The 13,039-nt window shown below is 38.7% G+C and overlaps 2 protein-coding genes across 2 annotated transcripts in view; both read right to left on the bottom strand.

Annotated features, from left to right (window-relative positions):
- The window catches only part of hecw1b (HECT, C2 and WW domain containing E3 ubiquitin protein ligase 1b), a 31,566-nt gene extending 23,453 nt beyond the window's left edge, over positions 1-8,113 (bottom strand). The window contains exons 1-2 of the mRNA XM_057334595.1: positions 7,900-8,113; positions 3,887-4,217 (exon numbers count right to left, since the gene is read on the bottom strand). Coding sequence (XP_057190578.1) covers positions 3,887-4,217; positions 7,900-7,944 — 376 coding nt within the window. The 5' untranslated portion in view covers positions 7,945-8,113. The remainder of the gene's footprint in view (positions 1-3,886; positions 4,218-7,899) is intronic.
- A 1,286-nt stretch (positions 8,114-9,399) lies between these two features.
- Positions 9,400-12,344, bottom strand: ccr12a (chemokine (C-C motif) receptor 12a). The gene is made up of 2 exons (XM_057334623.1): positions 12,181-12,344; positions 9,400-12,087 (listed from the first exon to the last, which is right to left on the bottom strand). The coding sequence occupies exon 2, from the start codon at positions 12,060-12,062 to the stop codon at positions 10,962-10,964; it is 1,101 nt and encodes a 366-aa protein (XP_057190606.1). The 5' UTR covers positions 12,063-12,087; positions 12,181-12,344; the 3' UTR covers positions 9,400-10,961.
- Positions 12,345-13,039: the final 695 nt, after the last annotated feature.

Genomic DNA, 13,039 nt, shown 5'->3' with positions numbered 1-13,039 from the left:
AAACATAATTAAAAAGCATATCATACTGTACATCTTAACGCACAGCTTTATTGTAGGCAAAAAAGTGCACTCAATACATATTACTGCAAAAGCTGCATATCAAGCAGAGCGAGTCTGACTATTGCGTTAAAGAATTAACATACTGTAGAGAAAATAAAGTGCGGGACTTGATTGATGTTAAGGGTTATTCAAAGATGTTAAGACACAACAATGATCTTACTCTGACTGAAGCATCCAAAGTGCGCACATCAGAATGTATGTGTCTCGCAAACATAATTATGTCTCAAGTGAATGCTTGGTGAACTGCCAGGGGAAATATTTAATCCGTCCAGGTCTTAAGGTCTTAACTCTGGATGTCAATCAATTAAATTAAATTAAATTAAATAAAGATACATAAAAAACATAGACTTTACCTTTAGATAGGGTTGCCAGTCATCCTCACTAAGATTTCATTAAACATGTGTAATATTTACGACCGCCCCTTGCAATCGATGACATCAAATTGAGACGGTAAAGCAGAAACGATGAGAAAAATGACTGTGAATAAATGCTATTTTTGGGGTATTATTGTATAGGTGTTTTTAAATGACAAAGACAGCTGTTTTAAATATGAATATATATTGTTATTATTATTAATGCATAACAACAGGTGCAATTACTACAACAAAGTGTTTTCTTTATAAACAAAAAGAAAAATGAAAAATACAGCTAGCCATTTTATGTTAAATATAAATTGTCGAATGGCAATAAATAAAAGATAATTGTTTAGCCTGCATTGCAAACTTACAGAGCCTCAATACAATGACAACGGAACACCGTGAAGTCTAAAAGAAACAAAAATAAGTCAATATATTTGTGCAGCTACAAACGAATACAACACAAAAACCACTGGATATTATAAGGTGTGGCATTTACATTAATATATAACGCATTATATTACTATAACAAGCTATATCCACAACAAACGTACATTATATTCTAAGTTTCTTATTTGAAATTGTCTCAGTAAAGAGGTAGACCACATTAAAGTATTTTAAGTTCACACAGATCGAAAGGAAAACCCCGTTTAATAAAGCAGACTGCACACAACAATCGTCATGGTCAATCGTCAATCGTGAGTCATGGTCATTATTTGTTTTTGTTTCATATGCTTTGTCGAGTAAAATCAATCATATCTAAATGCTTGGCTGAACGTCCGTTTTCAGTCTGTTGAGGCCGGCTGCGGAGAAACGCGCTCCTCCACGGCATGGGGCAGATAAATAATACAGTTTAAGGCTGCTAAGCAATCAACCTTATTAAAAAGCTTTGAATTTTTGTAATGATTATTTTGATTAAAGTAATTTTCAACCTTTAATCTGCATTTAGACGTATGACGCCGCATTCTCTCATATAATTTAACTTACTGTATATGGGATGATATCTCAGGTTCAGTTTGGGTGGAGTTTCTGACTTATGCAAAACTGCATTATAGGTAAATACTGTTTTTTTTACGAATAATTTACTCTCCTAACTCTTGTTCTCTTTTCTGGGTTTTTTTTAAATAGATTTTCTTCTGTAAAGCTGCTTTTGAACAATGCACATTGCGAAAAGCGCTATATAAATAAATTTGAATTTTATTATGCATGCAGGAAGAAAAAAAGCTAAATGGTTCAGAATTACACAACGCGTTTACATCCGAACGAAGTAAAAACCGCGCAAAAAGCCATCCATAACGCCGTATTTAAGGGCGTTTTAAGGCACCCCGTATCTTGCCATATGACGGCGTAAAAAAACGCTGTTTTGGTTGCACAGAGCGCCGTTTTTTTTTACACCGCCCCTCACACTGATTTCCACAGGCAATAACTTTGAACTGCTCTCACCCAATCACTGATGAGCTGAGCCAGACCAGATCTAATTCACCATGGCCTTGGTACTAAATCCTTGTAGTGGCCATTGATATTACTGTGTTTTGATTAGTGGAATGAAGATTTTTATGAAAATCCTTTTATTAAGTGAATTTTACATTCAAAATCTAGAGTTTAAAAAAAATACATTGGGAATACATTGCAATGTCATGACTATGCCCATAGTATTCTAGAGCGCCGTGTGTAAAATGAATAAAATCGCACCTCTGAAAACCTTTCTTAAACCACATTACTGCATCCAATTCCAACAAATTTGGCACACACACTCAAAACCCCTATCTATAGGTAAAGTCTATGTTTTTTATCTGTGTTTATTTTATTTAATCGATTGACATCGAGAGTTAAGGCCTTAAGACCTGGACGGATCAAATATTTCCCCCGGCAGTTCACCAAGCATTCACTTGAGACATAATTGTTTGCGAGACACATATGTCCGTAAATGACGCACGCTCTGTGCAACCAAAACAGCGTTTTTACGGCGTCATATGGCAAGACAGCGGCGCAAAAGGCAGGCACCTTAAAACGCTGTTAAATACGGCGTTAACTTATGGACGGCTTTTCGCATGGTTTTTACGGCGTTTGGAATCGCGACGCCGGATTTTACGGAGCAAATACTGTTTAAAACAGATACTTTTTAATAGATAAAACGCGTTTAATCTAATTGTGACAACATCGGCCTGCCATACGGTTCGGACCCAAAAATAATTATATGAACGCAGTCCAGCGGGGGCAGGGGGAGCAATCGTGAAACCAACCTGAGATAGCTGGGACGCGTGTCCCACATGAGCGCGCATCAGTACAATGGGCGGAGCAGATTGATTCTCTTCTGGGAACAGTCCAAGTGGCGGTAAAAAAGTTTGTTATATCTTAAATGTAAAATAACCTGACCCTGTTTGATCAAGGGATGTGACTGTTCTGTTTCCCCCTGGATCCATCTTGGGGAACCCAGTTTGACTTTAAACAGCGCTCCAAGTTTAGAAATGAAAAGAGCTTTATTTACAGTACACGCAACTTCCTGAAGACACACATTCATCTGAACGGGGCAGAGAGAGAGAGGGAGACGCGTATGTACTACAGTATAAAAGATGTAAGGTTATTTATAAGCTTTTTGTCAAAAGCAACGTTTTCAAATATAAGGATACACAATAAGGATACTTTATTTACAATAAAGTATCTGTGTCTCTGTGTGTGTGTGTGTTCATGTTTGTATATCCCGGTGGGGACCTAAACCTGAATGCACACCAACACATGGGGACTCGTGTCACCGTGGGGACCAAAATTGAGGTCCCCATGGGCAAAAACGCTAATAAATTGTACAGAACAATATTTTTTAAAAATCTAAAAATGCAAAAAGTGTTCTATGATCTTTAGGTTTAGGGGTTGGGTTAGGGGATAGAATATACAGTTTGTACAGTATAAAAAACATTACGCCTATGGACTGTCCCCACGGAGATAGTAAACCAGACATGTGTGTGTGTGTGTGTGTGTGTGTGTGTGTGTGTGTGTGCGTGCTTGTCTGTGTGTCTGCGCGTCCGTGTGTGTTCGCATTTGTGTGTGTCTGTGTGTTAGTATGTGTGCATATTGTGTGTGTGGAGTGTTTTGTATGTGGGTATGTCTGTCTTCTGTGTTTTCACCTTTTTCTTGTTTTTACAGGTTCAACTTTAAATGTTTTGCTTATAGTCAATATGTCTCATGTACAGCTGCTTTGTAACAGTTTTAATTGCATGTTTTAATAATCATTTTTTTGATTTTATGCATCAATGCAAAAACGTGCACATCTGCATCGCAAAAACAATTACAACAGCCCTACACGAAACTATTGAGACGTTTCGCTAAATGTCTTGTTTTGTGTTCCACAGATTAAAGAGTCATATGCATGTTTTGAATGACAATTTTTATTTTGGGGTGAACTATCCCCTTAAGGCCTATGGTTTTGAGCTATCAAACATTTTACGCAGTAAACAAAGAAAAACCCATCTCACCAATGAGGTACATGCCAATCCAGTCCCCCGCGTCCACCTCCTCCTTGATGTCCCAGCTGAGGGTGATGTCCTGGGTCTGGCCGATGGTGTAGCTGGACGTGCTGACGGTGAGGGTGGAGCGGCAGTGGGAGGTCACGAGGTTGGTATCGCTGGTGGAGCGCAGCACGGCGGCCGCCAGCTCCTCGTGCATGCCGTTCTGGAAGTCCACGTTAGGGAACTGCTCAGGGTTGAAACTGTGCCGAATCGGGTCCTTGCATCTCCGCCTGCCCTGAGATACTCGAGATGGAGAGGCCATAGCTGCAAGCCCGAGAAACCTGCTCTGGTACAAGTTCTGAGAACACAAGAGAGGGAAACAGGATATATTATAATATCATATTACAAAAACAAGGGCCTGATGCTCTTTTGGAACATATGGTGTGTGAATCCGAGCATGCAAAATGGAAAGTACAATGGTGTACTCGGATGCTGCAGTAACGGCAGACTTTTCACGATCCATCTAAGAAGAACGTGGAAGGAGGCAGATCAGTCTGTTTCCAACGCAACCATTATGATCCCCAAATTCAAATTTCACAAAACACAGTTCTTGTGAAAAATAAGCAGGTAACGTTAAAGGGAAAGGTCGGACATTGCAGATGCATACACAAGACATGGAGTCAAAATCTGAATACTGTCAGTCCATCCGCAGGGATTTGCGGAACAACATCGCCACTAAAAAAGCAGGTGGTTCAATGTTGGAGGTCATCATGTGGCAGAGAGGTTTAGAGGTCGCGACTGGAGTTGTGACTGATCTCAGTACATACCATCAGCTGACCTCCAACTGTAAACATGCAATGGCTGATCTTCTTGAAGGGTGACCAAAGAAGGAAGTTAACAATGGAACGTTGGGGTTTTTTGTCAATTTTGCTGTCAGAAAATAGCTGAAATGCAAATTTAGCTGCTGATTAAATGGTGTCGCGCTGAAGCAAATTCAATCTTCCAGCAGGCGCGTTTGTGTTTACAGGAGGAGGAAAGCGTTAACAACGCACCTTGAAAATCACTCTGACACGAATAAATTGATTATAATCATTAAAGCCCCAGAGGCAGATCCATTAAATAACACTGTGTGTGTGCGTGTGTGTGCATGTGTCACGCAGGACGGGATACATCAGCATCAGGCTCATGTGCGGCGAACTGAAACCCAAGAATCTTAATGCACTTACATAACAGAAAACACATGCCTACAGGAGCAGATATTTCTATTCAGAATACAGAGAAACAGGATCAAGCCACAATTCTGTCTCAAATACAGTATGTAATCTCCTACATGAAAACGAATAAACTTCAGCACAAGCGCACACTACACCGATGCAACGATTGGCTTGAATTGGCAAGCAGTGTTCTTCACTATTCATTTCCTATGATTAAAAGGCATGCAGCAGATTCAGACTGATGGTCTGGAAACCTTTGTCACTTTGAGTCACCAAGGAGGCCCAAGAGGCCATTTTGACTGACAGGTTAAGCAACCTATCACGTTTCGTTTCATGCCGCTTCATGTTTATTGTGGTTGTGGAAATGCCCCTGCGATAACAGACCAGTGTGCATATACAAACTTTTCAAAAGTTAACGTTTATGAGTTTATGCCATGAACCTTGCATACCTTTAAGAAATCAGCGTTTAGTTGATGAATGTTCATTGTCACCAATATAAACATGACAGCTTTCTTCATAGATCAGATGGCTTTGTATTGTTTTCAGGCGTAATGTTTAAGAACGTGAAACACACATCGGTGAGGCTGACTTGACTCAAAGCCACTAGATGGAAAGCCTGCAACCTTTAGGCAAAAAAGCGTAACAACTAATGCTAACGCCTTGGCTTCAGCGAAACGCAGGAAAGGAGACCAGATGCTCGTTTTTTAATGGATGTCAATGGATGTTGTTAGCCGATATGCTTTCTCCAGTTGTAAGTGTTACAGACCCTACTGTCTCCCTATAATAAAAGTATCTTTGCTTGACGTTTGGAGCAGGTTTTGACGGAACGTCACATGGCGCGTCTTCGGGCCAAATTATGCGGAAAATCTGCGACAATCTCTAAATTTCGCAAGTTGCATCAGATTCGTTTGTTTGATTATACATTAAATTCTGCGATCGCAAAATCCTGCAGGGACTGGTATATTAGGAATGACGTATAATATACACTGTGTATTTTTATAATGTATGGAATATTCAGGACGATACTGAAATAACCTTAAAGACCTTATGAAATCCAAATGTACTTTTTAGCTCACATTATTAGTTTTGTAGTGAATAATTCATCTGTGCATGTCAACTCACACAAAAAATGTCTTTGTAAACTTTCACCAAAAGCTGAACATGTACTCCCGCGATTCTTCTCTGATGATGATGTCATGTCAGTAGAAAGTAACTCCTCCCCTTGAGTTTTTGATATTGTGTATTGTTTATTTTGTAGTAGTTCACTGATTATCCTTTGTCACATTTTTATTTAGATTTTCTTTTCTTTGTTTTTTATGCTTTCGAGTGCCCTTCTAACCCATTTTTCTCGAGAGCAATGGGGAAAGTAAGAGTTTTATTGTACCCAACTACAGAAGACAATAAAGGTCTTGAGTCTTAATGCAGAAATAACGTTGATCACGGCTTCCAGTTCAGAGACTTTAAATCAAACTTTAGTTTCTGTTTGTTTGGGGGGGGTTTGTTGCAAATAATCCACATTAATCACATTTTTCGGGACACCACCACTTACTTGATGTAACAAAGCGTCATGTGACAATAACTTAGCACACTACTGTTCAAAAAGTTATTTTAGTATATTTTTTTTTTCAATTTACTACACACATTTTTACATTTGATTACATTTTTGTATTGTGAAAACATAAAGTGCTTTCAAAACAACAAATTAAAACTCTTCTCTGTATGTTGTTTCACTTCACAGTTTCAAGAATTAAGTATATAAAAATTAGAATAATTTTTCCATCTAATATTTTTATTTCAAACAAAATCTGTAATGTAAGATCAGATATGAGCAGCACTGCTCTGGAACAAACTGGGCAACACATATCTATAAATAAACATACTAATAAAATGTTATTGTAAAAAAAGTTCACACAATACCCACACATGCTCTTCAGTGGGAAAAAAAAACAATTGCCTTTACAAGAACATGTGTTTTTCTGTCTTCTGGTGCTGATTTTAGAGCGGATCAATGGACTGCTGGTCTCAGGTGAATCGATACTAATCCACCCTGTCTCTGCCCCTCACCTAATTGATTTCTGCTCTGATCCAACCCTGAGTAATAATGAACACATGCTCCCCCATCCATTCTGAAATTAGCTGTATGAAACCTCTCATGTTGAAGTACAAATGACTTTAATAAGCCATTGTTGTCCTGATGAGCTCCCTAAAAATGATTAAAAAAAACACGATTCCTCAATCAGTGGCCAATCCAGAGATCTAGATTGTGGGTTGGTAGATGAAGGGAGATACAAAGGACCAGATATCCGATTCATCAGCCAGAGATATTGATCTATTTATCATTTATAGATATAAATAAATATCTTAACTCCAGTTTTATCCTCTTGGGGTGAAAGTTGTAAGGTTTGTGTATCTGATATAGGATGAGGTGCACGTTTAGGGTCGAAGTGTGGAGTATATGATGGGGTGTGTGTTTGTGTTTCTGATGTAGGATGAGGTGCAGGTTTAGGGTACACATCTGGGCTTCTGGTTTAGGATGAGGTGTGCGGTTCAGGTGTAGTATGCAGATTTAGCGATGATGACGCTCATTCGGGCCACAAGCACGCGCACCACACAAAGACGCGCGAGGCCGCGACTGATGCTGAGCACCAATTTAACAAGGGCAAAGAAACTGAAAGAAACCCGTTTTCAACACGTTATCATCACACCACACTGTACAGAATAGACGCCTCAGGGAACGTTATCATACTAACATACACTGCTAATCACCACAGACATCGCAAAACACGTCTGACTAACGGCAGATAACGGTAAATAACACCCACTCACCTGGGTCAGTATCACCTGCCGGTGAATCATCACCTTTACGTTCATATAGCCATCATCTGCCCCATATTACCCCGCACGACAGGCGCCCTTTCCTCACATTTGGCCCGTTTGCTAAGCTACCGCAGGAGATGCTACATCCTCTTTCCTGGGTACCAGGAGCCTGTAACCAATGGAAACGCGCCGTCGGATTGATTTCTGTTTTTTTCCTTCAGTTACGACCTGTTTACGCCATCCACCCCACCCGCGCACGATGATGACTGGAGTCTGGACAGTGATTGGCTGTTGAATGGACATCCCCTATGGCAACTATGGGCGACGGGAATGGATGTTGATTTGGACGTGAGCGGGGTTGTGATTGGCTGTGACTGGATGGGATTGGCTGTGATTGGCTGTGATTAGCCATGATTTGTTGCGATTGGATTTAAGACGCTGCTGTCCATTTCAATGGACTTTTTAAAACGGAACAACACACGTATTTAAATGTTTATAGTAAATATGTATTTATAGTCAATTATGTCATAGAAATTGTTTGTGTTTTAGGGTGAAGGTGAAGAATTACACGTGAATAAATATCTATATATTATAATATTTCCATAGTACTTCACGATCATCCTACAACACAAACCATTCATATGACATACATTAAGTTACATAAATTACATTATTCTGTAGTTGTTCTACTATGTCTTAGTGTGCTTTACTTGTATTTATATGTTATATATAGCCCCTGAAGCAGCTTCTGGTGATGTTGATGGATGATGACAAAATCTCTTAAAGCTACAGTACATTGCTACAGCTTAATGAATGCATGCAGTTAAATAATAAGTGAAATTTGAAACATACAATATACACTGGTAAAGCTGAAATATGCATCTGGATGAAAAGAGATTATAAAGAAATGTTTAAGGTTAAGAAATGATAGGAAGGATTATAAACAGGTGCAGTGTGTATCTGATAAGTGTGTGGGATACTCCTCAAAGGTTTTCTGTTTGAAGGGCTTTCCACTGACGTGTGGCAAGTTTCCTGAGATGGAAAGGTATATATTTTTGTTATCTCTAGATATCAATCTAATCTGATTTACCTGCAATGTTTGCAATTTTCCTATCTTTTGTTTATTTTTCGCATGTTAAGATTTAAAGAGATAGTTCACCCCAAAATCAGAATGATTTTATTGAGTCTCCTTCAAAACCCCCAAAAATACTTCGCACAAAATATCTTATTTTGTGTTCTGTAGAAGAAAGTCACACAGGTTTGAAATGACATGAGGGTGAATAAATGATGAACAAACTTTAATTTTACATGAACGTTTTTCAATCTCGTTCCACTTTACCCCCCACTTTCTTTCTTTTTTCTCATCAGTGCAAACCAAACCACGTGTCATCAAAGATCCTCTCCTCGTGCAACATATGGAATCAAACATTAATAAAAACCATATTTGTATTAGAAAATAACCATACAAAACACCAGCAAAGGAATTTGAGTCATTTAATTGTTGCCCAGCAAACATGCTCCATAGATTTATGCTTGAAATGAAGATCTGATCATATCAGTTTGATCAACAGGATACAGGTACATTTACCTATTTAGATGGCAGGAAGTTTGCTCGTCTGAAGCTTTTGAAAGGTGAGAAAATGTGTTCCACAAACAAGTCACCAAAAATAACTGAAAGATATCAGGAAGTTCCTGTTATACTCTTCTTTTTTTTTATTCATCATAGGCCAGCAATCAAACTGCAATATAAAACAGTGCATTTAACATATACAACAAAGAAATACGTTTGAAACAAGGTAATATATTTAGCACATTATACATAAGTAAGGAGACATCTGGTTTCTGTACATTGCACAGGAACCCAAAGGCAAGTTTCACAAAGCACTGTGTTTGTTACAATTATAATGTTGCATCCCAGACGTGTTCAAAAAAAGCATTTTCATCATAACTTTAAAATGTTTACAACGTCTAAGGAATATTTGCGAAGGAATATTTACATATACATTACATACATTAACCACGGAGCAAAGAATAACAATTCAAACCCAACAGACAATTATTCCTACATATAATGTTGCTAATGTACATATTATGTTAGATTTTTTCTATCTAACAATATATGTGACACTGGATCACAAAACCAGTCTTAAGTAGCACGGGAACATTTTTAGTAAAAGACAAAAATACATTGTGTGGGTCAAAATTATAGATTTTTCTTTTATGCCAAAAATCATTAAGATATTAAGTAAAGATCATGTTCCATGAAGATATTTTGTAAATTTCCTACCTTAAATATATAAAAACTTTATTTTTGTGAGTGGATGGTCTGCCACAGTGCCCCTGATTAACAACTTCAAAGGCAATTTTCTCAATATTTTGATTTTTTTGCGCTCTCAGATTACTGAGTTTTAAACGGTTGTATCTCAGCCAGATATTGTCCTATTCTAACAACTCATATATCTATAGAAAGTTTATTTATTCAGTTTTCAGATTATGTTAAAATCTCAATTTCGAAAAATTGACCCATAAGACTGGTTTTGTTGTCCAGGGTCACATATGCTATAATACAATGTATTCAATACTTTTTCTGTTTTTTGTAATTATATTGTTTTTATATTGTTTATATTCTATATTGTCTGTTTAATAATGTGTGTTCTATAGAGCTGCTTTGCAGCAATGAAAAATTATGAAAAAAAATTATTAATGCGATTAGCTAAAATTGATAATCAAGCACAATACATTCTCAGCATAATGTAAATAAAACCTATTCAGTAGGTTTGAACAGCAGTGATTCATACACTCTTAAAAAAGAGCTCTGCACAGCAATGCCATAAAAGATCAAAATTTCTTTCTTTATGTATAGCCTAAAGAGCCTTTTTCCACAACAAAGAACCTTTAAGGGACTTCGGATGTCAAAGGTTCTTCATAGAACCATTCAGCCTGAAGTGGTTCTTCTATGGCATCGTGAAACCTTTTTAATGAATCATGCACGGAAAACATTACACGTTGGTAACGTTTGTCCTTTCTTCAGAAAGGTAGCAGTTGCTTTTTACATGCTCAAATAACACGTTTCAGAACGTACCAGTCGAACCAGAACCAGTCACACGTGCCAAATATTCAGTGTTTGGGGTTCTGAAGGATGTGGTTCTGCTGCTTTGTGTCGACATTACGGTCATCTTAAGACATGGTACATGCTTGGCCAGAAGTTTCAGAAAATGGTTTTGAAATTTCTTTCCCAAAAAGGTGTATAAGACAGGGCTGATGGAGCAGTACATGTAGGCAAGGTTACGCGTTACGTACAGGGCATAGTCGAGACCATTCGAACACTTCGATTTGTCTCCAAAGGACATGTCGATGGCTTGCAGCAGGATGACCATGTTGTACGGCGTCCAGCAGACGAAGAAGAAGGAAACGATGAAGAGGATGAGTTTGACCGCCCGGTACTTCTCCGCCATGCGAGTGGACATGATCCTGATGCAGATGCGAAAGTAGCAGTATAGGACCACGAGGAGAGGAACGGTGAAGAAAAGTAGAAACTGCTGATAATGCCCGATCAGCTGCCACTTTTGGATGATGTTCTGGGCGTGACCGGTCACTTCACACAGCATCCCATCCGAACTGTTCTGCACGTTAAACAAAAACATATCCTTCACGCTGGCCAATATACTGATGAACCAGACGGCAGCGGAGGAGCAGAAAGCGTACACTATCCTCCTGCTCTGGGCCGCCGCGATGGCATGGACCACCGCCAGGTAGCGGTCGAAGGTCATGAGCGTGAGGAAGAGGATGGAGCTGTTGAAGCCGATGGAGTAAAAACTGCCCACCAGCTTGCACATGGCTTTGCCGAAGATCCATTCGGAGCGGTGGTACTCTGCCCAGAAAGGAAGAGTGAAGGCGAAGATCAGGTCTGAAATGACCAGGTTGAGAAGGAATACGTTGGTGACGGTGCTGAGCTTCTCGTATTTGTAGATGATGCACAGCACCAGTCCGTTCCCCACCAAACTCAGCACGAAGATTATGCTGTATAATGTCGGGAGAAGCGCGGCGCCGAAACCGTTCACCTCAGTTTTCTCGCACAAAATGACTTCACCGCTTGTGACATACGATTCTTCTACCATCAACTGGCTGGAGTCATTGTAAAAAAAACCGAAATAATATTCATCGTCCTCCATGGTTTCTGTGGTATGAATCTGTGATCTGTTGAAATAAAGCAAACACTAATAAATCACATGTGGCTTTTCATTTGAAAAAAAAGCATCTGGTCTGTTTGGAACATGAGATGTTACTCACCGGTGTCTCTGATGAACGTGCGTGAAGCTTCAACTGAACGAGCGCAACCGCGATGTGCTTATCATGAGAAACAGCGCACACGTACTGAACAGGGAACTCGAGAGCACTTAAATCTTCCTGTCAGGGCTGCGAAACCACTAACACCTACACATCATTGGTCAACACGCATAAAATGCCACAGGATCACATTATTAAAATCAACTAATAATGCCAGAGATCATTCAGGATAAAAACATTTATTTGAGATTTAATACTGCTTTATATTAAAGTACAAATCAAATGTCAGCTGCACTTAAACAATGAACTCATACATGAAATAAAGCAGATTTAATATTGTGCATTAAAAAATGACACAAATCCGAACAATGTAAAATACAAAACAAAATACAAAACAAATAAATAAATAGAAGCGGTAAACTACTGATATTTTCACAAAGCTATCTGGTCAAAAACAGATGCTAAAGCCAAAGCTCTATTATTGCAAATTCTACTTAACATCTTCTAAAGCACCACAGATTAAAAGTATACCTAAATAACAAAACATTTTTAAACAAAAGCAGAAGTAAAGGTTCTGGTGTCATAGTATAGCCAATAGAAATTGCTTCACATCCTGTAGAGGTAGCTTGACTAGGGCAGTGCAGTGGATACAGTATCGAAATTCTTCTTTTGAGGAACAGTTGACCAAAATATCAACAATTTAAAATACAATTTGTGAGAAGTGAGAACCAATCATGTCAAACCTGGCACGGCATCTTGATACGCTATAGCTGAAAAACTTGAGCGCAAATTATGCTCGTGCCACTTCAGAGGGGAAATACATTCGCTAAAAAATAGATTTAAAAGTCTATTCCTCACACAA

This window comes from Triplophysa rosa, linkage group LG5, assembly GCF_024868665.1.
Source record: "Triplophysa rosa linkage group LG5, Trosa_1v2, whole genome shotgun sequence".
Classification (NCBI taxonomy): Eukaryota; Metazoa; Chordata; class Actinopteri; order Cypriniformes; family Nemacheilidae; genus Triplophysa; species Triplophysa rosa.
The sequence above is the reverse complement of the archived record's forward strand: the minus strand, read 5'-3'. Positions and strand labels throughout refer to the sequence as shown.